Source organism: Macaca thibetana, chromosome 18, assembly GCF_024542745.1.
Source record: "Macaca thibetana thibetana isolate TM-01 chromosome 18, ASM2454274v1, whole genome shotgun sequence".
Lineage (NCBI taxonomy): Eukaryota > Metazoa > Chordata > Mammalia > Primates > Cercopithecidae > Macaca > Macaca thibetana.
The window spans coordinates 44540724-44565809 of record NC_065595.1 but is presented as its reverse complement, the minus strand read 5'-3'; the positions used below and the strand labels follow the sequence as shown (position 1 = coordinate 44565809).

Here is a 25086-nt window from a genome sequence, read left to right as displayed (position 1 = left end):
CCAAGGCCTGTCTGGGGGCTGAGTTTGAGGGAGGTCATGATACTCTAGGACACACTTGGTGAGGACACCGGGAAGGCAGCAAAACTAGAAGTTAAAAGGAAGATTGAAATTGGGAGGAGGGCCTTCATCCTTGAGAGTGGGTGGCTAAGGGCAGCACAGTGGCCCCCTTCACATATTTGGAGGCTGGGATCAATTATTTCTGCAGGAATGATATCAGTAGTGGTGGTGGGATCTGCAGGACAATAGGTGGGGACTTAGATTAAGTGGTGTTCATGGCTCTGCTTCATGCTTGGAGAAAAGAGCTGCCTCCTGAGGCTGTATACTACGTTCTCTGGAGTTAAAACAGAGCCACTGCCACCTGTCCGGAACACGTAGAAGAGCCTCTTACACTGGCCTGCTTCTGAGCGGACTTCCAGCTCTAAAATACTCTTCCCAATCACATTTGGTTTTACTAGTGAGGAGAGATTTTTTTTTTTTTTTAACCGTATCATAAAATTTACCAGCTGGGTACAGTGTCTCAGGCCTATAATCCCAGTGCTTTGGGAGGCCAACGTAGGAGGATTGCTTGAGCCCAAGAGTTCAAGACAAGCCTGGGCAACATAGCAAGAGCCTATCTTTACAAAAAACCAAAATTTACAATATCAGCCAGGTGTGGTGGCACATGCCTGTGGTGCTAGCTATTCAGGAGGCTGAGGCAGGAGGAGCCCTTGAGCACAGGAATTCAAGGTTATAGTGAGCTATGATCATGCCACTGTACTCCAGCCTGAGTGTTAGAGTAAGATTCTGTCTCTAAAAAAAGCAAGCAAACAAACAAACAAAAAATCTATTTCAGGTGTCCAATAATGATTTTTTAAGTAATTGACCTAGTGATGCAATCATCACTATAAATCAGTTAAATGTTTTCCTTCCCCCAAAAAGATCCTTCATGCCCATTACAGCTAATCCTTGTTGCTGCCCTCAGCCCCAGGCAATTGCTAATCGACTTTGTGTATCTCTTTACAATTCTTTTGCTGGACATTTAATGTAAATTGATTCATGCATTTTGTATATTCTTGTGTCTGGAGTATTTCATTCACCATGCTTTTGAAGTTCTTTCATGACATAGCCAGTAGTTTGTTCCTTTTTATTGGCAAATAACTTCCCTGGCTGGGTGCAGTGGCTCATGCCTATAATCCTAGCACTTGGGGAGGCTGAGGCAGGAAGATTGCTTGAACCCAAGAGTTCAAGACCAGCCTGGGCAACATAGTGAGACCTCATCTCTACAAAAAGTAATTTTAAAAAGTTAGCCGAGTGTAGTGGTGCACACCTGTAGTCACAGTTACTCAGGAGGCTGAGATGGGAGGATCGCTTGAGCCCGGGAGTTTGAGGCTGCAGTGACCTATCATCATGCCACTGCACTCCATCCTGGGTGACAGAGCAAGACAGCAAAAAACCAAATCACTTTTATTTTATGGATGTAGCATATTTTGTTTATCTGTTCGCCCATTGATGGACATTTATATTGTTTCCAGAATTTGGCTTTCTGAATAAAGGTATGAACATTCACGTGCAAGTCTGTATGGACATAAGTTTTCATTTTTGAGGGGTAGAAATCTAGAAGTGGAATTGTGAGGTGATATGGCAGTTTTATGTTGAGCTTTTTGAGAAACCGAGGGAGTGGGTTTGGAAGGAACACAAAAGAAGAGACCCTAAGTAGTGACTCGGTGGCCTTGTCTTTGTAACCTGCCAGGTAATCCTCACAGCCAGAACATCAGCAGCAAGCTCACCTATGACACTGTGGAGCAGGTGCGCTACAGGTAAGCATCAGGGACACCTGCCGAACTGGGCATACCTAGGCAGACAGACTTCCTTCCTAAGACTTGCCTGCATCCCACAAAGGTTCTGAGTTGGTTTCAGGAGGATCACAGTTGGCTAAAAGGCAATGCATGCATGTTGAGAAACATCAGAGTCAGAGCTCAGAAAGGCAGGGGTGAGTAGATGCAAGGTAGGGCAGGTGAGAGGCACAGGTAGATGCACACAGCTGTTCTGTGTGGCTCCAGAGACTCTGTAGTGCCAGAGTGACAGGGAGTGACCCAGGATCCCAGGTCTTGTTTTCAGAAAGAAGAAAAGTACTAATTCTCTGGTTTTCCTTTTCATAAGAAGTTTTATTAGGCACCTTGTTTTCTTCCTGTCTTTTTTCCCTTTTTTCTCCCTTTTCTTACTAGTATTTGTATGTTAAACAGCTCTCTATACTTTCTACATGTAATAGTATCTGGCAAATAATTTCCAGGTGGTACCTAAAATTATTAACACAATTTCGAGTTATTTCAAATTTGAAAGTGGTACTGTTTTGGTATTAGGGTTGCCAAAATTAAAAGCAATGTAAACAGGTTGATTACTACTTAAACCTTGTTATGTTAGAGCTGCATAGAAAGCACCAAGGAGAGAGGGTAGTATTAAGTTTATCGTGGATTTTCGTCATACCAAATTGGAGATATCCAGTGATATTTGGGAGGTAAGAGGATTTCGCCAACTGGAACTCGTTCCCACGGCTTCCATTGCCCCTGCTCTAATTTCACAGCTGTGGCAAAGCCTATCTATCCATTCAGGTAGAGATGTCATAATTAATAGAAACAAAACAGCCTGCAAACATTCAGCGCTGGGGCTGAGATCCGGGGGTTGCGGGGATGTTGTGCTTCTTCCAGAATCCTGGCGCACTTCCACACCACCGCGGAGGACTACACTGTGATCTTCACTTCTGGGAGCACGGCTGCTCTCAAACTGGTGGCAGAGGCCTTTCCATGGGTGTCCCAGGGCCCAGAGAGCAGTGGGAGTCAGTTCTGTTACCTCACCGACAACCATACCTCTGTAGTGGGTATGAGGAATGTGACTATGGCCATAAATGTCACGTCCACCCCGGTCAGGCCAGAGGACCTGTGGTCTGCAGAGGAACGTGGTGCTTCGGTCAGCGACCCAGACTGCCAACTGCCGCATCTCTTCTGCTACCCAGCTCAGAGTAACTTTTCTGGAGTCAGATACCCCCTGTCCTGGATAGAAGAGGTCAAGTCTGGGCGGTTGCACCCTGTGAGCACGCCTGGGAAGTGGTTTGTGCTGCTCGACGCAGCCTCCTATGTGAGCACCTCGCCTTTGGACCTGTCAGCTCACCAGGCCGACTTTGTCCCCATCTCCTTCTATAAGATCTTCGGGTTCCCTACGGGCCTGGGTGCTCTGCTGGTCCATAATCGTGCGGCTCCTCTACTGAGGAAGACCTACTTTGGAGGAGGCACAGCCTCTGCCTACCTAGCAGGAGAGGACTTCTACATCCCGAGGCCATCAGTGGCTCAAAGGTAACCTTGCCACAGGGGAGGGGCCAGAGGAGTTCAGCAAGGTGGGGGCTGGTCTGTTTCTCCTGGAGGATTATGCAAGAGGTGGGTCTGGCTTTGGGGGTCAGCAGAATTCAGGTTGCTGGCAGGGACAGGCTGATGGCAGGGCTCAGATCTGGGAGGCAGAGGTTGACTGGAGGTGACACAGGTGGTTCAGTGAATTCTGCCCCCATTTGAGAGACTTCTCCAGAGCTGTGAGAGGACCGGGGCCTGCAGATAAGAACTGCACACAGGAGAGGTGAAAGGCCCCCACGGTGTAAGGAGGGTGAGCTTCCAGGCCTTTGCCCTCAGCAGATAAGAACTACACACAGGAGAGGTGAAAGGCCCCCACGGTGTAAGGAGGGTGAGCTTCCAGGCCTTTGCCCTCAGCACTGACAAGAGATTGCAGCAGTTGAAACAGTGGCTTTAAAAGGTGAACCCAGTGGTTTTAAAAGGTGGCACCGTTTGGAATAAGTCTACCCACACATTGACAGCATAGCTGGTTCTCCAGCACCTAGGATCAGCTCAGCCTGGCACCTAGTTAGCTGGAAGAATCAGTTAAAGCAGAGACCCCCAGACTTGTGAGGCAGTGTTAGCAGCAACCTCAGTGAGCCCCACTATGAGTGTTACAGAGGGAGTCTGGGTACAGGCTGTCACTTGCCCTCAAATGCCAGAGGCCTCTGCCTGGGTTGTTGGCATATGCCTCATCCCCAGGCTGCAAGGGCAGGTGGTGTGAGTTATGCTCAGGAATTTTTCAGATGGTGACAGCTGGGACCTGTAAGGTCGAATGTGTCAAGGCTGAAAATGGTGGCTGACCCAGGGTTCTGCTGGATCAACAGTGGTGACACAGGGTTGGGTAGGCAACTAATCACCTACAGGATTCCGGAGAAGGCCTTGGACATAGATGGAAAGGGCTTTAGATCCCCATGGACCCCACACAGACTCAAGGGTCCTGCATGTAGGGCCATGGCCTTGACAATGGAGTCAGCATTAGCTGTGTATGCCTGAGGCTGGACCACTGGGGAACGAGTCCCCGCTCCACTGCACACCAGCCAGGGGACGTATGACTTGTTCTCTGCACCTCATGTTTTTTCTCTAAAGTAGAAATGATAATATTGGGCCAGATGTGGTGGCTCACGCCTGTAATCCGAGCACTTCGGGAGGCCGAGGTGGGTGGATCACGAGGTCAGGAGTTCAAGACCAGCCTGCCCAACATGGTGAAACCCTGTCTCTACTAAAAACACAAAAATTAGCTGGGTGTGGTGATGGGTGCCTGTAATCCCAGCTACTCAGGAGGTTGAGACAGGAGAATCGCTTGAGCCCAGGAGGCGGAGGTTGCAGTGAGCCAAGATCACACCCACTGCACTCTAGCCTGGGTGACAGAGCAAGACTCCACCTCAAAAAAAAAAAAAAAAAAAAAAAAAAAAAAAGAGAGAAATGGTAATACTGTTGTTTTAGAGCTAACATAGGTGAAGTATCAGAATGGTAGGGATCAATGTTAGGAGGCTATTTGATGTCTCTTTTATTTAGGACTTGTCCATAGTTGGGGGGCTTCTAAAACAGGAACACTCATGTAAAACCTTTTGACTCCAAGTGCGATAATTTACCATGTAACAGAACCAAATGAGAAAAAAATGACAGGCATAATATAATGTAACTTACAGGCAGAACAAAGCGACACCTCAAATTTAATTTGGCCAATAAGGGCACCTGAAGGCCAAGAGAAGTGGGGCAGCTCACTGGGGGCCAGGGCATGGGTGGGCTGGGGGGGATCAGACCTCTTTCCTTTGATTCAGGTAGAGGACTTTACAACAGATGACACGCCAACATTCCCAGAAAGCTGAATATATTTATTTACCATTATAAGCCAATTTTTTTTCTTGTGAACTTAGGACTAGAACTCAAGAGATTTAATACTCAACCTAAAGGTTTATTGAACGGGTACCTTGACTATGTTCTTAACTTTATGTATTTTATAACTCAGTGAAGTACATCCCTTGACAGAAACAAAAAACTCCTCTTTTAAGAAAGAATCTATTAAGTATTTGATCAATAAATAATTATCAATCGATTAATAACTAGTTTTAACAAAATTTTTTGTAGAGATGGGGTCTTGCTGTGTTGCACGGCAGGTGGTTTCAAACTCTTGGCCTCAAGTGATCCCCCCACCCGGGCCTCCCAAAGTGTTGAGATAACAGGCATGAGCCACTGCACCTGGCTACCCTACGAAATTTAGAGCAGCCCAAGAAAACTGCAGAGCGGGTCAGGGCCAGAGGCAGCCGGACAGGTCTTGGTGTACAAAGTCCCCCTATCCTGAAGGGCAGAGCAATGTTTTATAAGACAGCAGAGGGAAGGTATTAATAGATTACAGCTCTATTAGTCCAATTTCACACTGCTATAAAGATACTACCCAAGACTGGGTAATTTATAAACAAAGGAGGTTTAGTTGGCTCACAGTTCTGCATGGCTGGAGGGGCCTCAGGAAACTTACAATCATGGTGGAAGGGGAAGCGGGCACTTTCTTCACAAGGCAGCAGGAGAGACAGAGAAGAGCCCAGGGGAACTGCCATTTATAAAACCATCAGATCTCGTGAGAACTCCCTCACTATCACAAAATGAGAACAGCAAGGGGGAAACCACCCCCATGATCCAGTCACCTCCTACCATGTCCGTCTGTCAACACCTGGGGATTACAATTAGAGACGAGATGTGGGTGGAGACATAAAGCCAAATCATATCAACAGCTAAGCCTAAAATCTAAAGCTCATTATATACCACAAAATACACATGGATTGTTTTGGCCACAGCTTGACCTATTCTCCTCACCCTGTGGTTATAGGTTTGAAGATGGCACCATCTCATTCCTTGATGTGATCGCGCTAAAACATGGATTTGACACCCTAGAACGCCTCACAGGTCAGTGGACGTTTCTATCCCTGTGGAATTTGCTCCTGTTGTTTTGTCCTTGAGGGAGCTCTGGCACAGGTGTGATTCAGGTGAAGGAGACAGAGTCTGTGGAAGTGACTGGCACTCTATGCAGTTAAATTTGATTCCTAGTAACTTCAAAACCACTTCAGAGAGCAAGAGAATGAGGTGGGGTTTTTGGATTGCTTTCTGTTTTTTCAGCTGAAATAACATTTTAACAGGTAGAAGACATTCCAAATCAGGAGACTGATAGCTTCACAGAATGGGAGGAGCCTCCCTGGGTCCTGGGAATGGTTACAGAGCCTGAGGCCTTTACCCGCTCTTGCCTTTCTGAGTCCTCCCCACTGCCCCACGGGGTAGCTCTGCCCATGAATAAGCTGATGCTCCAAGAGGTTAAACACATTCCAGGCCAGGGAGCTGGAAACCAGGAGGGCCAGGATTTAACCCAGGTCATACTGATGCCTAACCATGGGCACCCAACCACCGTATCTGCCGATGGTCTTTGCATGACGCCTGCTTTCTTTCCTGGCCATTGCTCTTTTGTCACAGTAATGGGACCCTTCAGTGCCTTAACCTTAGTCTTAGCCCAACACTAGGGGCAGACAGGATTCACGGGAAGAGAGGGTTGCCCTGATGGCAATGCAGGGAGGTGAGTGGGCATGATCTGGGACAATGGGAGGAGTCAATGAAGACAGGCACTAAGTAGTGAGTACTTTCCAAGGAAAGATATTAACAGGGCCCCCAAACTGCAGTTGACAGGGTCTATCAGGACCAGGCACCTTGGAACGCAAAGGTTGACTGTACCAGTCCACAATATGGCAAACCCTGATTTTTTTTTTCTATGTAATTTTTCCTTTTTTAAAAAATAAAAATTGTGGTAAAAAATACATAATATAAAATTTACCATTTTAACTATTTTTAAGTGTACAACTCAGTCATAGTAAGTACATTCACAATGTCGTGCCACCATCACCACTATCTATTTCCAGAACTCTGTCATTCCAAACAGAAACTCTGTACCCGTTAAAAAATAACTCCCTATTTCCTCCTCCCCCTCCAACCCTTGGAACTACTTTTTTTCTCTGTGGATTTGCCTATTCTTGGTAACTCCTCTAAGTAGAACCATACAACATTTGTCCTTTTGTGTCTAGCTTCACTTAGCACATTTCCAAGGTTCATTCATGTGGAAGCATGTATTCTTCATTGCTTTGTGTAGTTTTAAAATGATTTAAACATTAATAAAAACAAACAGCAAAAACATGTTTAGAGGAAAAAACATACATTTTGTGATCTGTTACCAAAGGGTCTAAATATCTAAATGTTTAAGTAACATTATATATAAAAAAGAGGATGACAAGAATGCCTATGGAAAAATTCTGTTGTTCAGTACTGAACACCTAAACATTTGTCATAAGGGCAGTACCATCCACTATTTACACGCATTTAAAATTATTAGTGTGAGGTCAGAGTTTGCCAGTTATAACAAACTTGTTTTCTTAAAAGTGAGTTAGTGGTGCCAGGCGTGGTGGCTCATGTCTGTAATCCCAGCATTTTGGGAGGCTGACGCAGGTGGATCCCTTGAGCCCAGGAGCTGGAGACCAGCCTGGGCAACATGGTGAAACTCCATCTCTCCAAAAAATACAAAAATTAGTCAGGCATGGTGGTGAATGCTTGTAGTCCCAGCTACTTGGGAGGCTGAGGTGAGAGGATCACCTGAGCCCAGAAGGTTGAGGCTGCAGTGAGCCGTGATCTTACCACTGTACTCCAGCCTGGGTGACAGAGTGAGACCCTGTCTCAAAAAAAAAAAAAAAAAAAAAAAAAAAAAAGAATGAGTGAATTTACGTAAAGGTCATGATTCTCTTGTGTTTCATGATTGATTTGAGGTGGAATGGAGAATATAAAGCAGCACACCTTCACCTTGGCTCAGTATACCTACGTGGCCCTGTCCTCTCTCCGGTACCCCAACGGAGCCGCTGTGGTGAGGATTTACAGCGATTCCGAGTTCAGCAGCCCCGAGGTTCAGGGTCCGATCATCAATTTTAATGTGCTGGATGACAAAGGGAACATCATTGGTTACTCCCAGGTGGGTTTTCTTTCCATCCTGCTGACCTTATTACAACTCGTCTGAGTTCCAGACGAGAGCAATGCAGTGTGACAAAGTCCATGCACTGTTGAAGAGGCCACCTGGTCCTCAACCACATGCCTTTTCACCCTCATTCACCCTCGTTTTTCAGCCCTCTTTACTCAGCCAAAAGTGATAACTTTCAAATGGGAAGAAAGAGGCCAGTTCTTCTGATGGCAGGTGGGGAATCGTTGGGTCTCTGCTATAGTTGAATAAGCTGCTCACTTCACTTCCTGGTCCACTAAAATGTCCAGAGTTGCACTGAGCACTCAGGCATGGTGGTAGGCGGTTATCAGACGGGATGTCACAGATGGACAACAGGAACCAAAGGTCATTCCCAGAGCAGCTCTGTGAGGAATGGATTCAATTGTTGGGTGTTTGGAAGATGGTGCTGGTTTTTCCTTGAAAGCACATCCGCATCCACATTTTTATTTATTTTTTTGAGATGGGGTCTCGCTCTTTCACTCAGGCTGGAGTGCAATGGCATGATCTTGGCTTACTGCAACCTCCACCTCTGGGGTTCAAGCGATTCTCATGCCTCAGCCTCCCAAGTAGCTGGGATTACAGGCACGCACCACCATACCTGGCTAACTTTTGTATTTTTAGTAGAGATGGGGTTTCGCCATTTTGGCCAGGCTGGTCTTGAACTCCTGACCTCAAGTGATCCACCTCTGTTGGCATCCCAAAGTGCTGGGATTATAGGTGTGAGCCACTGTGCTCGGCCCACATTTTGTTTTTAACAAAGAAAAAAAGGTTTATTTGGCTCATGGTTCTGTTGACGGAAGACTGGGCATTGGTGAACACCTTAGTTTGCTTCTACTCATGGAGGAAGGCAAATGTGAACTGGTATGTGCCGCCAGAGAGGAAGCAAGAGAGAGGGCGAGGGAGATACCTGGCTCTTTATTTTTATTTTATTTTTTTCTTCCAACTTTTTTTTTTTTTTGAGATGGGGTCTTGCTCTTGCACCGTTACCCAGACTGGAGTGCAGTGGCGTGATCTCGGCTCACTGCAACCTCCACCTCTTGGGTTCAAGTGATTCTCCCACCTCAGCCTTCCGAATAGCTGGGACTACAGGTGTGCGCCACCATGCCTGGCTAATTTTTGTATTTTAGTAGAGATGGGGTTTCACCATGTTGGTCAGGCTGGTCTTGAACTCCTGACCACAGGTGGTCTGCCCGTCTCAGCCTCCCAAAGTGCTGGGATTAGACGTGAGCCACTGTGCCCGGCGTTCTTCCAGCTTTTATTTTCAGTTCAGGGGATACATGTGCAGGCCTGTTACATGGGTACCTGATAGGTAGTTTCTCAATTTTCCCCTCCTCCCACCTTCTACCCTTAAGTAGGCCCCGGTGGCTGTGGTTTTCTTCTTTGTGTCCATGTGTACTCAATGTTTAGCTCCCACTTATAAGTGGGAACATGCAGTATTTAGTTTTCTGTTTCTATGTTAATTCACTTAGGATAATGGCCTCCAGCTGCACCATGTTGCTACAAAGGACTGGTTTCATTTTTTTTTCTGTGCCTGTGTAGTGTCCCAGGGTGTATATGTACCACATTTTCTTTAACCAGTCTACCACTGATGTGCATATAGGTTGATTCCATGTCCTTGCTGTTGAGAAATTGCTTCAATGAAGACATGTGTGCATTTGCCTTTATGGTAGGATGACTTATATTCCTTTAGGTATACCCCAGTAATTTAATTAAGGAATTGGGATGGCTGGATTCAGTGGTAGTTCTGTTTGTTTGTTTGAGACAATCTCGCTTTGTCGCCCAAGCTGGAGTGCAGTGGTGCAATCTCAGCTCATTGCAACCTTCACCTCCTGGGTTCAAGTGATTCTCCTGCCTCAGCCTCCCAAGTAGCTGGGATTACAGATGTGCACCACCACACATGGTTAATTTTTGTATTTTTAGTAGAGACAGGGTTTCACCATGTTGACCAGGCTGGTCTCAAACTCTTGGCCTCATGTGATCCACCCGCCTTAGCCTCCCAAAGTGCTGGGATTACAGGCATGAACCACCATGCCGGGCCAATAGTGGTTTGGTTTTAAATTCTTTTAGAAATCTCCAAACTGCTTTCCACAGTGGCTGAGCTAATTTACATTCCCACTAGCAGTGTATAAGTGTTTCTTTTAATCCACAACCTCACCAGCATATGTTAATTTTTGACTTTTTAATAATAGCTATTCCAACTGGTATGAGATGGTATCTCATTGTGGTTTTAATTTGCATTTCTCTCATGATTAATGATGTCAAACATTTTTTCATATGCTATTGGCTGCATATATGTCATCTTTTGATAAGGGTCTGTTCATGTTCTTTGCCCATTTTTAATGGAGTTGTTTGTTTTTTGCTTGTTGATTTAAGTTCCTTATAGCTTCCAGATATTAGACCTTTATTAGATGCATAATTTGCAAATATTTTCTCTCATTCTGTAGGTTATCTGTTTACTCTGTTGATAGCTTCTTTTGCTATGCAGATGTTCATTAGTTTAGTTAGGCCTCATTTGTCAATTTTTGCTTTTGTTGCAATTGCTTTTGGAGTCTTCATCATGAAGTCTTTTTCAAGGCCTATGTCCAGAATGGTATTTCCTAGGTTTTCTTCTAGGATTTTTATACTTTTAGGGTTTACACGTAAGTCCTTAATCTATCTTGAGTTTATTTCCCCCCCCCCCCCCCCCCCCCCCCCCCCCCCCCCCCCCCCCCCCCCCCCCCCCCCCCCCCCCCCCCCCCCCCAAATTGTATGTGGTGATAGGAAAGGGTCCAGTTTCAATCTTCTGCATATCTGTAGCCAGTTATCCCAGCACCATTTATTGAATAGGGAGTCTTTTCCTCATTGCTTGTTATTATCTACTTTGTCAAAGATCTGATGGTTGTAGGTGTGTGGCTTTATTTCTGGGCTCTCTAACCTTTTTCATTGATTTATGTGTCTGTTTTTGTACTAGAACCATGCTGTTTTGATTACGATAGCCTTGTAGTATAATTTGATGTCATGTAGTATGATGCCTTCAGCTTTATTCTTTTTGCTTAGGATTGCTTTGGCTATTTGGGCTCTTTTTTGGTTCCATATGATTTTAGAGTAGTTTTTTTTCTAATTCCATGAAAAATGACATTGGTAGTTTGATAGGAATATCATTGACTCTGTAAATTGCTTTGGGCAGTATGGCCATCTTAACAATACTGATTCTTCCTATCCATGAGTATGGAATGTTTTTCTGTTTGTTTGCATGGTGTCTGATTTCTTTTAGCAGTATTCTGTAATTCTTATTGTAGATATCCCCCCTGGTAAGGTGGATTCCTAGGTATTTTATTATTTTTGTGGCTATTATAAATGGGATTGCATTCTTGATTTGGCTTTCAACTTGGCCATTATTTGTGTATAAAAGTGCTACTGATTTTCATGCATTGATTTTGTATCCTGAAACTTAAGTTATTTATTAGCTGTAGGAGCCTCTGGGCAGAGATTATGGGATTTTCCAGGTATGGAATCATGTTATCAGTGAAGAGAGATAGCTTGACTTCTTCTCTTCATATTTGGATGTCTTTTATTTGTTTCTCTGGCCTAATTGCTCTGGCTAGGACTTCCAGTATTATGTTGAAAAGGAGTGGTGAGAGAGGTCATTCTTATCTTGTGCCAGTTTTCAAGGGAAGTGCTTTCAGCTTTTGCCATTCAGTATAATGTTGGGTGTGGTTTTGTCATAGATGGGTCTTGTTATTTTGATGTATGTTCCTTGGATTCTTAGTTTGTTGAGTTTTTAACAGAAGGGATGCTGAATTTTGTTATAAACCTTTTCTGTGTCTATTGAGATGATTCTGTGGTTTTTGTTTTTGGTTCTGTTTATGTGATAAATCACACATATTGATTTGTGTACGTTGAACCAGCTTTGCATCCCAGGAATAAAGCCTACTTGATTATGGTGGATTAGCTTTTTCTTCTTCTTCTTTCTTCTTCTTTCTTTTCCTTTCTTCTCCTTTCTTTTCCTTTCTTCTCCTTTCTTCTCCCTTCTTCTCCCTTCTTCTTCTTCTTCTTCTTCTTCTTCTTCTTCTTCTTCTTCTTCTTCTTCTTCTTCTTCTTCTTCTTCTTCTTCTTCTTCTTCTTCTTCTTCTCTTCTTCCTCTTCTTCTTCTTCTTTTTCTTCTTCTTTTCTTCTTCTTTTCTCCTCCTCCTCCTCCTCCTCCTCCTCCTCCTCCTCCTCCTCCTCCTCCTCCTCCTCCTCCTCCTCCTCTTCTCTCTCTTCTTCTTCTTCTTCTTCTTCTTCTTCTTCTTCTTCTTCTTCTTCTTCTTCTTCTTCTTCTTCTTCTTCTTCTTTTTCTTCTTCTTTTCTCTTCTTCTTCTTCTTCTTCTTCTTCTTCTTCTTCTTCTTCTTCTTCTTCTTCTTCTTCTTCTTCTTCTTCTTCTTCTTCTCTCTTCTTCTCCTTCTCCTTCTCCTTCTCCTTCTCCTTCTCCTTCTTCTTCTTCTTCTTCTTCTTTTCTTTTCTTTTTTTTTTTTTTGGAGATAAGGTTTCACTCTGTCACCCAGACTGGAGTTCAGTGGCACGATCTTGGTTCACTGCAGCCTTGACCTTCCTGGCTTAAGTGATCCTCCCACCTGAGCTTCCTGAGTAGCTGGGACTACAGGAACATGCCACCATGCCCAGCTAATTTATTTTAATAGTTTGTTGTGGTACAGGTGGTTTTTGGTTACATAGATAAGTTCTTTGGTGGTGTTTTCTGAGATTTTGGTGCACCCATCACCCAAGCAGTGTACACATAGTACCCAATATGTAGTCTTTTATCCCTCCCTCATCCCATCCTTCCCCACTGAGTCCCCAAAGTCCATTATATCATTCTTATGCCTTTGAATCCTCTTACCTTAGCTCCCACTTATAAGTGAGAACATATGATATTTGGTTTTCCATTCCTGAGTTACGTCACTTAGAATAATGGCCTCCAGCTCCACTCAAGTCGCTGCAAAGCCCATTGTTTTGTTTTGTTTTATGGCTGAGTAGTATTCCATGGTGTATATACGCCACATTTTCTTTATCCACTCATTGGTTGATAGGCATTGAGGTTGGTTCCATATTTTTGCAATTGTGAATTGTGCTGCTATAAATGTATATGTGTGTGTCTTTTCCACATAATGACGTTTTCTTTGGGTAGATTCCCAGTAGTGACACCTGGCTAATTTTTTGGTATTTTTTATAGAAACAGGGTTTTGTCGTGTTGCCCAGGCTGGTCTTGAACACCTGAGCTCAATCAATCTTCCCACCTCGGCCTCCCAAGGTGCTGCAATTACAGGTGTGCACCACTGTACCTGGCTGGATTAGCTCTTTAATGTGCTGCTGGATTTGATTTGTTAGTATTTTGTTGAGGATTTTTGTGTCTATGTTCGTCATGGGTATTGGCCTGAAGTTTTCTTTCTTCATTGTATCTCTGCCATGTTTTGGTATTAAAATGATGCTGTCCTTATAGAATGAGTTAGGGAGTCAACCCACATTTGCTAAACCCTAGATTTCCCAAACAAAATTCATCTCCCAAGGAATCTTTTCCCCCACTTTTCTGAATAGCCATACACTTTCTAAAGAATACACTTGGGGAATGTTCTCCTGGGGAAGATGTTGGTCCTCACTGGTGTTCAGGGGCAGACACTGTACAGCCACAGGTGGTCTTTCGGGTATGGCAGCTGTGCAGACCCCTCGCCCCCATGCCCTCAGCTGTCACTACTGGCAGAACCAGCCCTGACATTACTAAGAAGCACAATATTTTAAATGCTTTTGGAGGGGTGAAGGTGGAAAATGCATCAGAGGCAAAAGGTTTGCCTTCTTAAATATGTTATTCTAGGTCATTGATAACATAAGTTTTATTCTTGAATCAAAAGTAAATGTGCCTGGGCATGGTGGCTTACACCTATAATCCCAGCACTTTGGGAGGCCGAGGTGGGTAGATTACCTGAGGTCAGGAGTTGGAGACTAGCCTGGCCAACATGGCAAAACGCTGTCTTTACTAAAAATATAAAAATTAACTGGGCGTTGTGGCACACACCTGTAACCCCAGTTACTTAGGAGGCTGAGGCAGGAGAATCACTTGAACCCGAGAGGTGGAGGTTGCCATGAGCTGAGATTGCACCACTGCACTCCAGTCTGGGTGACAGAGCAAGACTCTGTCTCAAAAAAAAAAAAAAAAAGTAATTGTGTGTGCTGTGGCAGGGGCATGGGATTGGTGGTGGAGAAGAAGCCTCCAATAAGAGGAATCACCAGGATGTGAGGCTGCGTGTCTAGGTGTCTGGGGAGTCTTATTCCCCAGGGCTAGACACAGGACGAGTTTCTCCCTCCGTGCATTGGTAGAGGAAGCTCACCATGTGAATGGATTCAGTGTCTAAGGCATGACTAACTGTGCCAGTTCAAGCAAGTGCAGTTATGATTTTTTCCTGGTTCAGGGAACTTCACGATGTGGTCATTTCCACAGGGCTTTTGGTGGCCTTCGGAAACATCAGTTGGGTTTAGCTGTCTCTTTTTCATCAGGAGATGTGTAAAGAATTTAGCTGCCAATGAGAAGGCTTTGGGTTCTTGTTTTGGTATATCCAGGCCTCTAATTTTATTCTCCTACTGTTGGAAGTCACTCTGCATGGTGGTTAAGAGTGGGGACTCAGAGTCTGTCTGCCTCTTGCCGGCTCTGTGAACTTAGGCAAGTTAAGCCCTCCAAGACTGTGAAATGGGGATAACAATATACCCTGATTATAGTGTTGATATAAGGATTAAATGAGATACAGTATATACATCCCTTAGCACAGCACCCAGGATAAAGTAAGTGCTCAATAAATGTTGGGTACAAAGGCTCCCAGGCTGGGAGCCTCCAGTGCATTGTTGCTGGGCCAGTTTCTCAGTCCTCCCTGAATGCTGTGCTCATCTTGCCATAGCAAACAACGTCCTTCACCTGGCTGGGCACAGTCTGGGCCTGTGTGGGATTCCCCAGGGCTGAGGGCAAGAGGAGACAGATGCATAAATGGGAAATTAGGACAAAGGGTAAGTGTGGCTGCAACAGCGTCTTCTGCTCACATCCTCTCCTACCATGCGACTTTGATACTCCTCCATGGAGGGCTGGGGATCCATGGGTCTTCCCCTAGAATCTGGGCTGATCTGTGACTCGCTCATAGCTAACAGGTGCCGGGAGGGTGACACTGCATGGCTTCTAAGGCTAGATCAGAAGAGGTGATGCCATGTTGGCTTTGTTCCCTGGGACACTAGCTTTGGAGCCTGGAGTTACCCTGTCAGCTACTGTCTTGTTCCCTGAGGCTGCTGTGCGTGCTGCAAGGATGCCAAGCCACACGGAGAGGCCAAGCTCAGGACTGTGGCTGGTGGTCCTAATTCTGAAGCCCTTCCAGCCTGGGGACCACAAAGACCCAGGAGTAAAGGAATCTCCAGATGATCCCAACCCCCAGATGCCAAACTACTCCCAGCCTTCGAGTCTTCCTAGCTGAGACTCCGGAGATTTTGAGACAGAGAGGAGTCATCTCCTCCGTGCCCTGTTTGAATTTTAATTTTTCCCACACTGTAGCCGTGAGCTGCATAAAAGGGTAGTTGTTTTATTCTCCCTAGTTTGGGGTGGCCTACTTCATAGCAAAAGTAACTGGAATGGTGAATATGGGGGAGAAGGTGAGGGGCAGGCACGCGGACTCTAATTCAGCCTGGTGGGAGCTGGACAGGGGGTCGGGGGTCTCCCTAGGAATTGCCTGGTGAAGGGAAACCTGACTCTGGAGATGGAGTTGGCTGGGCCCAGTAGAGCTGCCAGGACTCACCTTAGAGCTGGGAGACTCCTTCTGCATGCCAGTGGGCCATTAGCCAAGGGTGAAGAAACAGAATTGTTCATCTGAAGCCCCTCGATTCAACCCAGAGAATGGTTTCTTCTCACTGACACACCAGAGGAGATGGCCAAGATGAAGGCTGCCATGGTCTTGATAACGGTCTGTGGGAGGCATCATTGCCCAGCCAAGATCCCTGGCTGACCACACGGTGACCTCTGGCCACCCCACATGTGACTTCCCAGGGAGAAAAATTCAAAGGCTCACCCAGCCGAGCAAGATGTGTTTATTTTCCTGAATGCAGTTCAGTGACTCTTCCCGCTGAATTCAGCCTGAGCCCCAGGGTGAGGACTCCCACTGGGCCCCCAGGCCCTTGGGGGAATGGAGTCCTTGACTCACAGCCTGGAGGAGCTGGGGCAAACATCCCAGGGCCTCACGTGAATGGGAACCACCTCCCAGAGCCTCCAGGGGGCAGGAAAGAGCTTTGGGAACTTCTGGACTGAAAAGCAATTCTATGATTAAACCGAAAGTTGGAGAAAGTAGGAAAAGCAAATCAATCACACTCAGCATGGACACAGTAACACCTGGAGTCCAGCCTGCGAGCTGAGGCGGGGCTGCTCGGAATAGCACTTCATGGGGCTTGCTCTGTGGTCCAACCCTGTGCGGAATAGCATTTCACGGCGCCCGCTCTGTGGTCCAACCCTGTGCAGCTGATGCCAAGAAGGCACTGTCTCCAGCCCCACTGCAACATTTTATACAATGTTTAACCTATGATAGATCATGGCATTTTAGGGGACAGTTCCAGGCTTGTATCATCATTTTATTATTAGGAAAGAGAGATCCAAATCCTGATCTGAAACTCTCAGAGTAAAACTGCACGTTGGTAACAGCTCATTCCATGTTACATTAAATCCACAGGTGGACAAAATGGCCAGTCTTTACAACATCCACCTGCGAACTGGCTGCTTCTGTAACACAGGGGCCTGCCAGAGGCACCTGGGCATAAGCAACGAGATGGTCAGGAAGAATTTTCAGGTTGGTACAGGGTTCTGCAGTCTGGACACCAGTCAGCGAGACCCAGGAACACCTGTTGCTGCCTGCGCGTCTGGGGTGGGGGCTGCTGTACAGACTCATTTCTCCACGCCTACTCTGTGCATGTACAAAGGAAAGGAAATACAAATGGAAAATGCTTCAAGAAGGCCGGCTGTAGTGGCTCACGCCTGTAATCCCAGCACTTTGGGAGGCCAAGGCAGGTGGATCACCTGAGGTCAGGAGTTCAAGACCAGCCTGGCTAACATGGTGAAACGCCATCTCTACTAAAGATGCAAAAATTAGCCAGGCATGATGGCATACGCCTGTAATCCTAGCTTACTCAGGAGACTGAGGCAGAATTGCTTGAGCCCAGGAGGCAGAGGTTGCAGTGAGCCGAGATCACACCATTGCACTCCAGCCTGGATGACAGAGCAAGACTCCGTCTCAAAAAAAAAAAAAAAAAAAAAAAGCCAGGTGCAGTGGCTCAAGCCTGTAATCCCAGCACTTTGGGAGGCCGAGGCAGGCGAGTCACCTGAGGTAAGGAGTTCATGACCAGTCTGACCAACATGGAGAAACCCTGTCTCTACTGAAAATATAAAATTAGCCAGGTGTGGTGGCGCATGCCTGTAATCCCAGATACTCAGGAGGCTGAGGCAGGAGAATTGCTTGAGCCGGGACTGTGCCATTACACTTCAGTCTGGGCAACAAGAGTGAAACTCTGTCTCAAAAAAAAAAAAAAAAAAAAACAGAAAGAAAAGAAAATGTTTCAAGATATTATCTTTATAGCAGACTTTCGGATTTGGTTTTTACTTTGGGGCCAACCATTTAAAGGCAAGAGAGGGGTGTTAACAAGGGATGTGTAAGGATGTGCCCTTACCTGGTTCAGCCCTCCTGAAGTACAGCCTCCAAGCTAGAGTTAGCCGACGTCCGGGTTGGTTGCGGAGTGGAATCTTCTAGGGCTCCAGGGATTCTGCGTCTCCCAGATTCCCCACCCTCCCTGTCTCTCCCCCAGGCTGAGGTTTTTCACTTCAGGGTGTAGCCTGTTTTGAACCATTTCATTAGGAATAATTTGAGTGGCAAAGAGTCTTTATTGGTTTGAGTTTCTAATTTGATTTTCCTTTGGTTGCCATGAAATATTATATATACTAGATCTCAACTAACCATGAACTGAGTTTTGTTTAAAAAGAAAGAGGGATAGGAGAGAAGGAGAGGGAGGAGATAGGAGAGAGGGAGGAGAAGAAATAGAGAGGGAGAGGGAGGCTCAGAACACAAACACAGCTCCAGAGAGAATATTTGGTCCTATGGAATGCTGTGGCTCCATTTCTTCGGGTGTCTGACCCGGATCCAGCACCGAGGTTTGTCCGGGGCTGCTCCATGCACTGTGCTGACCAGTCACCAACACCAGGTAGCCGGGCTCGGAGACTGAGATTCTCCTGTCTTTCTTCCGCACCTCCCGGCAGAGGCACTCAAGCTGACCTTGACCTTCACAGTGGCCCGAGGCTGGTCATTTGCAGGGGAAGCATCTCTGCCTTTCCCTGTTGTCAAGGGGCAGCTCTCAGGGATGTAGGCCTCCCCTCAGTACTGAGAGGCTAACGAGGGTGACCAGTGATGTTTCTCCCATCTCAGCCTTGGGTAGACTTTGAGTGCTTCTGAAACCTTAGTCTGTGTTTTGACCCCTCTGTGAGCCAGCCCTGTGCCTGGCTCTAGGTAAATGCTTTCCATGAAGTATTTCTATTAAACTTTTTAATGGCCCGTTGAGATTGATATTGGTCCCAATTTACAGTTGAGCAAAATGAGATCCAGAAAGTTGTCCCCTGCGTGTAGAGAGCTGAGCTATGTCTCAGATGCACAGCGCATATTAATGTTGCAGTTCTGTTTTCCTGGGTTAATTTTAAAATTAACAAAATTTATTTTGTCAAACTGTTTGCAATGTCTCTATGAGAAAGGGGTCACTCTGGCTGATGCACTTCCCTCTTATCCTAGGCTGGTCACGTCTGTGGGGACAATATGGACCTCATAGATGGGCAGCCCACAGGATCTGTGAGGATTTCATTTGGATACATGTCAACGCTGGATGATGTCCAGGCCTTTCTTAGGTTCATCATAGACACCCGCCTGCACTCATCAGGGGACTGGCCTGTCTCTCAGACCCATGCTGACACCAGGGAGGCTGGAGCCCCATCAGCAGAGAGCCAGGCTGACGTTATACCTGCTGTCATGGGCAGACATAGCCTCTTGCCTCAGGAAGATGCCCTCACAGGCTCCGGGGTTTGGAACAACTCATCTACTACTGTAAATGCTGTGCCTGTGGCCCCACCTGTGTGTGACGTTGCCAGAACCCAGCAGATTCCTTCAGAGAAAGCTGCAGGAGTCCTGCAGGGGGCCCTTGGGCCACTTGTTGTCACCAACCTTTACCTCTATCCAATCAAATCCTGTGCTGCGTTTGAGGTAAGGATTTTCACAGCAGCACAGAAAGTCCTTCTCTTTATTTATTTTATTATTCTCTCTCTCTCTTTTTTGAGAAAGTGAAGAAAAGCATGAAGAAAATAAAAATCATTCGTCAGAGTGTTGTGGTGAGAAAAGCCATTCTCATGCTTCCCTTCTTGGTCTGTGTTGACTTTTGAACATGACTCTGCTCACAGGGACTCCTGAGAGGACCCTGTTTCTGAGTGGTGAATATGTCATTACTCTTACTAATTATAGCTGTAACTTTCACCGAATGTGTGTGCTGGCTGTGTGCTGAAGCATTGTCTGTGTTTATTTGTTTCATTTGATCCTTAAAATGGTGAAATATGAGGTGGATAGTAATATTATCCCTATTTTATAGATATGGAGCCTGAGGGTTTTGAGGTTAAGCACTTTGCCCAGGTGACCTGAAGATATGTCAAAAGGACACAGGAGCCAGCTTGAAGGAGCTCCTGTTGGCCAAGTCTTTGGCAATATGTACATCAAAATAAGTACTGATAGTGATGAGTGGTGAGCATTTGAGCAACACAGGACTCCATGAGTCCAATAGAAAGTAAAAATGAATTAGCGAATAAATAGAGAAGAAGCTCAACCCTACTATAGAATACCAACTAATAAGTCAATGATAGAATTTTAAAAACCACTTTGCAACCATCGTGCCAATAATTGGTTTAGGCAATAGTTATCAATAGATGCTAAATCGAATGAATGAAAATTTGATAAGTAACAGGATATCTGCATATTCTGAAAATATCTCTCCATAAAATACTTATTAATTAGTAAGTACCACCTACTTATTGATGAATTTTACAATGGAGAAACCTAATAGACCCCATGTTAACCAAGTGACAAAAGTTGACGTCACCAACATTGGGGCAAATGAATGGGATGTGTCTCCTGGAGGTCAGGAGTTTGAGACCAGCCTGGCTAACATGGTGAAACCCTGTCTTTACTTAAAATACAAAAATTAGCCGGGCATGGTGGCAGGTGCCTGTAATCCCAGCTACTCAGGAGGCTGAGACAGGAGAATAGCTTAAGCCCAGGAAGCAGAGGTTTCAGTGAGCCGAGACTGCACCACTACACTCCAGCCTGGGCAACAGAGCAAGATTCCGTCTTAAAACAAACAAACAAAACAACAAAAAAAAAAAAAAAAAAAAAAAAAGAGCAACGGCTGGAGCCAGCTGGGAAAGGAGGCTTGCTTTTCACTGCACTCTTGTACTCAAATCTTAACATTTGTTAAAAGTTACCTACTTAAAACATTACCTACTTAAAACATGGCTTGAAGTGGAGAAGGGTGGAGTGTGGACCTGGAGGCTGAATGGGAGATATCCAGCTCCCATGTCATCTCCTTTGCATTGTCCTCTTTGTTTTAGTTTCTTCTCTTCCTCCCTTTCTTACTTCCAGAGTAGGTGCTGAATTCATGAAGTCCATCTGTGTTTGTGTAGCCACTGTACAAATAGGTGAAGACCATCTTTGGGGAGCCCTGGCCTAAGACACATCTACCTTTTTGTTTAGGTGACCAGGTGGCCTGTAGGAAACCAAGGGCTGCTATATGACCGGAGCTGGATGGTTGTGAATCACAACGGTGTTTGCCTGAGTCAGAAGCAGGAACCGCGGCTCTGCCTGATCCAGCCCTTCATCGACCTGCAGCAAAGGATCATGGTCATCAAAGCCAAAGGTGGGAAAACCACTTCATTTTCACAGAGCCGCTCCTGAGAGCAGTTTTTATACCCATATGAAATGCTCTACCAAACGTTAGAATAACCCAACAGACTGGACAATACAGTGAAACCTCGTCTCTATAAAAAAATAAAAATTATCCTGGGTGTGGTGGCACGTGCCTGTAATCCCAGCTACTCAGGAGACTGAGGCACAAGAATCACTTGAACCCGGGAGGTGGAAGTTGCAGTGAACTGAGATCGTGCCACTGCATTCCGGCCTGGGCGACAGAGCAAGACCTTGTCTCAAGGGAAAAACTGGGTAAAATAACCTGAAAGTAAGGGAAATAGTGTCTAGGAAACGCAACAAAGAGTTTGTTCCCCTTTGGTTTTGGGAAATTTCGGGAGAGATAAAGATCTGACAGTCCAATCAGACAGTAAAGAGGGGCCAGGTGCAGTGGCTTACACCTGTAATCCCAGCCCTTTGGAAGGCCAAGGTGGGCAGATCACTCGAGGTCAAAAGTTTGAGACCAGCCTGGCCAACATGATGAAACCCCTTCTCTACTAAAAATACAAAACTACGAAAAGAAGTTGGGCATGGTGGCATGTACCTGTGATCCCAGCTACTCAGGTACTCGGGAGGCTGAGGCAGGAGAATTGCTTGAGCCCTGGAGGTGGAGGTTGCAGTGAACCCAGATCGCACCACTGCACTCTAGCCTGGGCGACAGAGGATGATGATGTCTCAAGAGGTATACACTTGATATGAATGAGATGATATCCTTTTTACTTAAGTTTCCTTTATTTTCTTCACTCATCATGTATACTGCAGGCTTTAATTTATCCTTGTTGATTTTTATTATGAATGATATGAATGATCAAACCTATAGAAAAGTATAGGCCCGCTCTGTTCAGTAGAACTTTCTGTGATGACGAAAATGTTCAAACTATACCTTGTCCAGTTTAGTGGCCACCAGTCACATGTGACTATTGAAATGTGGCTAGTGGGACACTAGAACTGAATTTTAAATTTTACTTGATTTTAATTAATTTAAATAGCTACGTGTAGCTATGCTACAGTGTTGGGCAGCACAGATAGTAAAGAATAATGCACAATTACAGCGTTCAATTTTAGCAAATCTTAACATTTGGCCACATTTCCTTTAGGTCCTCCTCCTCCTCCTCTTCCTTTTTCTTTTTAAACATGCATACATATATACATACATACATACACACACAATACATACATAAAACATTACATAGCAGTTGTGGTGCTGGCTTTAAAAAAGGTAAAAAACATTACAGATACAGCAGAAATTTCCTGTGGATCTCTCCTGAGTCTCACTCCTCCTCCTTCCCCATCCCACTTACCATTTTTAGGACATTCCCATTTCCTCCCTAACTTGTAGTTGTACTTTTGTGATATATAACATTTCCACATATTCATGATTGTGTTTCTTGGCTGTAAGTGTTCTATTCTGTTCCCGTGGTTTATTTTTCCTTGAACCAAGAGGCCAGTGTTATTATTAGGGTTAGAGAATGAGTCTTGATATCCCACGCCCCCCCACTTTTTTTTTTTTTTTGAGATGGAATTTTGCTTTTGTCGTCCAGGCTAGAGTGCAATGACATGATCTCTGCTCACTGCAGACTCTGCCTCCTGGGTTCAAGCAATTCTCCTGCCTCAGCCTCCCGAGTAGCTGGGATTGCAGGCAGGCAGCACCACGCCTGCCTAATTTTGTGTTTTTAGTAGAGACAGGGTTTCTCCATGTTGGTCAGGCTGGTCTTGAACTCCCAACCTCAGGTGATCTGCCCACCTTGACCTCCCAAAGTGCTGGGATTATAAGCATAAGCCACTGTGCCGGCCCCAGTATCCCAGTTTTTAAAATTGTCTGTTGTCACATATTGCAGAATCTCTTTTAAGATTGAGTAGTATTCAATAGAATGACTATACCACATTTACTTTACTCATCTCTTAATGGTCATTTAGAGTGTATCCATATCTTGGCTATTGGAAATAGAGCTGCAATGAACATTGGGAGTGCTAATATCTCTTCAGCATTCTGATTGAAATTATTTTGGATAAGTACCCAGAAGTGGGATCACTGGATCATATGGTAGTTCTATTTTTAATTTTCTAAGGAATCTCAATATTGTTTTTCATATTAACTGAAAATTTTTGCATACCTACCAGTGGTTGCAAGGGCTCATGTTTTTCCACATTCTCACCAACACTTACTGTCTTTTGTTTGTTTATTTTCTTTTGACAGTAGCCATCCTGACAGGTGTAGAGTGATATCTCATTTTGATTTTAATTTGCATTTCCCTGATTGTTAGTGATGTTAAGCATTTTCCATATACACATTGACCATTAGTACATCTTCTTTGGAGAAATACCTATTCAGATCTTTAACCTGTTTTTTTTTTTTTTTTTTTTTTTTTGAGATGGAGTCTTGCTCTGTCGCCCAGGCTGGAGTGCAGTGACACTATCTCGGCTCACTGCAAACTCCGCCTCCCAGGTTCACACCATTCTCCTGCCTCAGCCTTCCGAGTAGCTGGGACTGCAGGCGCCTGCCACCATGCCTGGCTAATTTTCGTATTTTTAGTAGAGACGGGGTTTCACCGTGTTAGCCAGGATGGTCTCGATCTCCTGACCTCGTGATTTGCCCGCCTCAGCCTCCCAAAGTGCTGGGATTACAGGCATGAGCCACTGCGCCTGGCCACTAACCCATTTTTAAATTAGGTTATTCGGTTTTTTATTTGTTTGTTTACTGTTGTTTACTGTTTGTTTATGTTATGTGGTACATATACACCATGGAATACTATGCAGCCATAAAAAAGAATGAGATCATGTCTTTTTCAGGGACATAGATGAAGCTGGAGGCCATTAACCTTAGCAAATCAGCACAGGAACAGAAAACAAAATACATGTTCTCACTTATAAATGGGAGCTAAATGATGAGAACACATGGACACATAGAAGGGAACAATAAACACTGAGACCTACAGGAGGGTGGAGGGTGGGAGGATGGGGAGGATCAGGAAAAATAACTAATGAATATTAGGCTTAATACCTGGGTGATGAAATAATCTGTATAACAAACCCCCATAACACAAGTTTACCTATGTAAGAAACCTGCACTTGTACCCCGGAACTTAAAAGTTAAAAAAAAGATGAGATCTCTCCATGTTTCCGTATTTTTGCAATTGTGAATTGTGCTGCTATAAACATATATGTGCAAGTGTCTTTTTTGTATAATGACTTTTCCTCTGGGTAGATACCCAGTAGTAGGGTTGCTGGATCAAATGGTAGTTCTACTTTTAGTTCTTTAAGGAAACTCCATATTGTTTTCCATAGTGGTTTTAATAGTTTACATTCCCACCAGCAGGATAAAGTATTCCCTTTTCACCACATCTATGCCAGCATCAATTATTTTTCAATTTTTAAATTGTGGCCATTCTTGCAGGAGTAAGATGGTATTACATTGTGGTTTTGATTTGCATTTCCCTGATAATTAGTAATGATGAGCATTTTCTCATGTTTGTTGGCCATTTGTATGTCTTCTCTTGAAAATTTTCCATTTATGTCCTTAGCCCAATTTTTGATGAGATTATTTGTTTTTTGTTGTTGATTTGTTTGAGGTCCTTATAGATTCTGGAAATTAGTCCTTTGTCAGATGCATGGTTTGCAAATATTCTCTCTCACTTTGTGGATTGTCTCTTTACTCTTCTGACTGTTTCTTTCGCTACGCAGAAGCTTTTTAAATTAGGTCCCATCTAT

General features: G+C 44.9%; 2 protein-coding genes across 3 annotated transcripts in view; one reads left to right on the top strand and one right to left on the bottom strand.

Annotated features, from left to right (window-relative positions):
* The window catches only part of RPRD1A (regulation of nuclear pre-mRNA domain containing 1A), a 711886-nt gene that overhangs the window by 187718 nt on the left and 499082 nt on the right, over positions 1-25086 (bottom strand). The gene's annotated exons all lie outside the window — the stretch shown is intronic.
* Positions 1-25086, top strand: part of MOCOS (molybdenum cofactor sulfurase) — a 61912-nt gene that overhangs the window by 9276 nt on the left and 27550 nt on the right. The window contains exons 3-9 of one of the 2 annotated variants that reach the window (XM_050767204.1): positions 1730-1796; positions 2685-3326; positions 6181-6257; positions 8150-8349; positions 17074-17190; positions 19171-19635; positions 21169-21331. In XM_050767204.1, coding sequence (XP_050623161.1) covers positions 1730-1796; positions 2685-3326; positions 6181-6257; positions 8150-8349; positions 17074-17190; positions 19171-19635; positions 21169-21331 — 1731 coding nt within the window. The remainder of the gene's footprint in view (positions 1-1729; positions 1797-2684; positions 3327-6180; positions 6258-8149; positions 8350-17073; positions 17191-19170; positions 19636-21168; positions 21332-25086) is intronic. The other variant, XM_050767205.1, reaches the window with a different exon arrangement.